At 42.4% G+C, this 740-nt stretch overlaps 1 protein-coding gene across 1 annotated transcript in view; it reads right to left on the reverse strand.

The window, feature by feature from the left end:
* The window catches only part of LOC138149301 (olfactory receptor 2AG1-like), a 1337-nt gene extending 933 nt beyond the window's left edge, over window positions 1-404 (reverse strand). Inside the window, exon 1 of the mRNA XM_069072306.1 lies at window positions 4-404. Coding sequence (XP_068928407.1) covers window positions 4-404 — 401 coding nt within the window. The remainder of the gene's footprint in view (window positions 1-3) is intronic.
* Between the last annotated feature and the right edge of the window lie 336 nt (window positions 405-740).

A 740-nucleotide genomic window follows, 5' to 3' on the forward strand; every position in this document is an offset into this window, starting at 1 on the left:
AAGACCATATAGTTCAGGGGATGTTGAATGGCTACATAGCGGTCATATGCCATGAAGGCCAACAGGATATCTTCAGCCCCTCCAACTGTCAGTAACAGGAACATCTGGAATCCACAGCCTGAAAAAGAGATGGTGCTCTGGCCATGCAAGTAATCCACAAGCATTTTGGGGGAAGTGACAGTTGTAAGGAGCAGATCCATAAGTGAGAGCTGGCTGAGCAAGAAGTACATAGGCACATGCAGCCTCTTGTCCATAGCAATCAACAGGAGCAGGAGGCCATTGCTGGTCACAGCCACCAGGTAGAGGAATGTAATTGTGGCACAAACCAGTCCAGGATACTTACTGTCCTGGAGAATTCCAATGAGGAAGAAACTGTTCTCCAAGGTAGTGTTCCAGAGTTCCATTGCGCAGGCTATTTTTTCCTGGATCAAAACAGAGGTAAGTACATAGACCCAACAAATCTAAGAATAATTTAAATGCATGATGTTACAAGCCACTGAAAGTTGTGAATGGTGGTGAATCAATGGGGGTAAGAGCCTTTCCACTAGCCAATTGGACTCAAGCCAACAATCATTGGGCTTACTTTCTGATAAAAGTATTTCCCCTCTTAACAACTGAGAAAAACTACCCATCAAATAGAGTCGAGTAAAGGGTGAAGAATTACTGTAAAATATGTACATAAACATAAACCTCCAAGTGGAACTATTTTAGAGTTCAAACCCATATAAAATTATTAAGCT

The sequence above is a fragment of the Petaurus breviceps genome, unplaced genomic scaffold, assembly GCF_028583685.1.
Source record: "Petaurus breviceps papuanus isolate PSGF00001 unplaced genomic scaffold, PetGlider_PUasm1.0 90845, whole genome shotgun sequence".
In the NCBI taxonomy this organism is placed as follows: domain Eukaryota; kingdom Metazoa; phylum Chordata; class Mammalia; order Diprotodontia; family Petauridae; genus Petaurus; species Petaurus breviceps.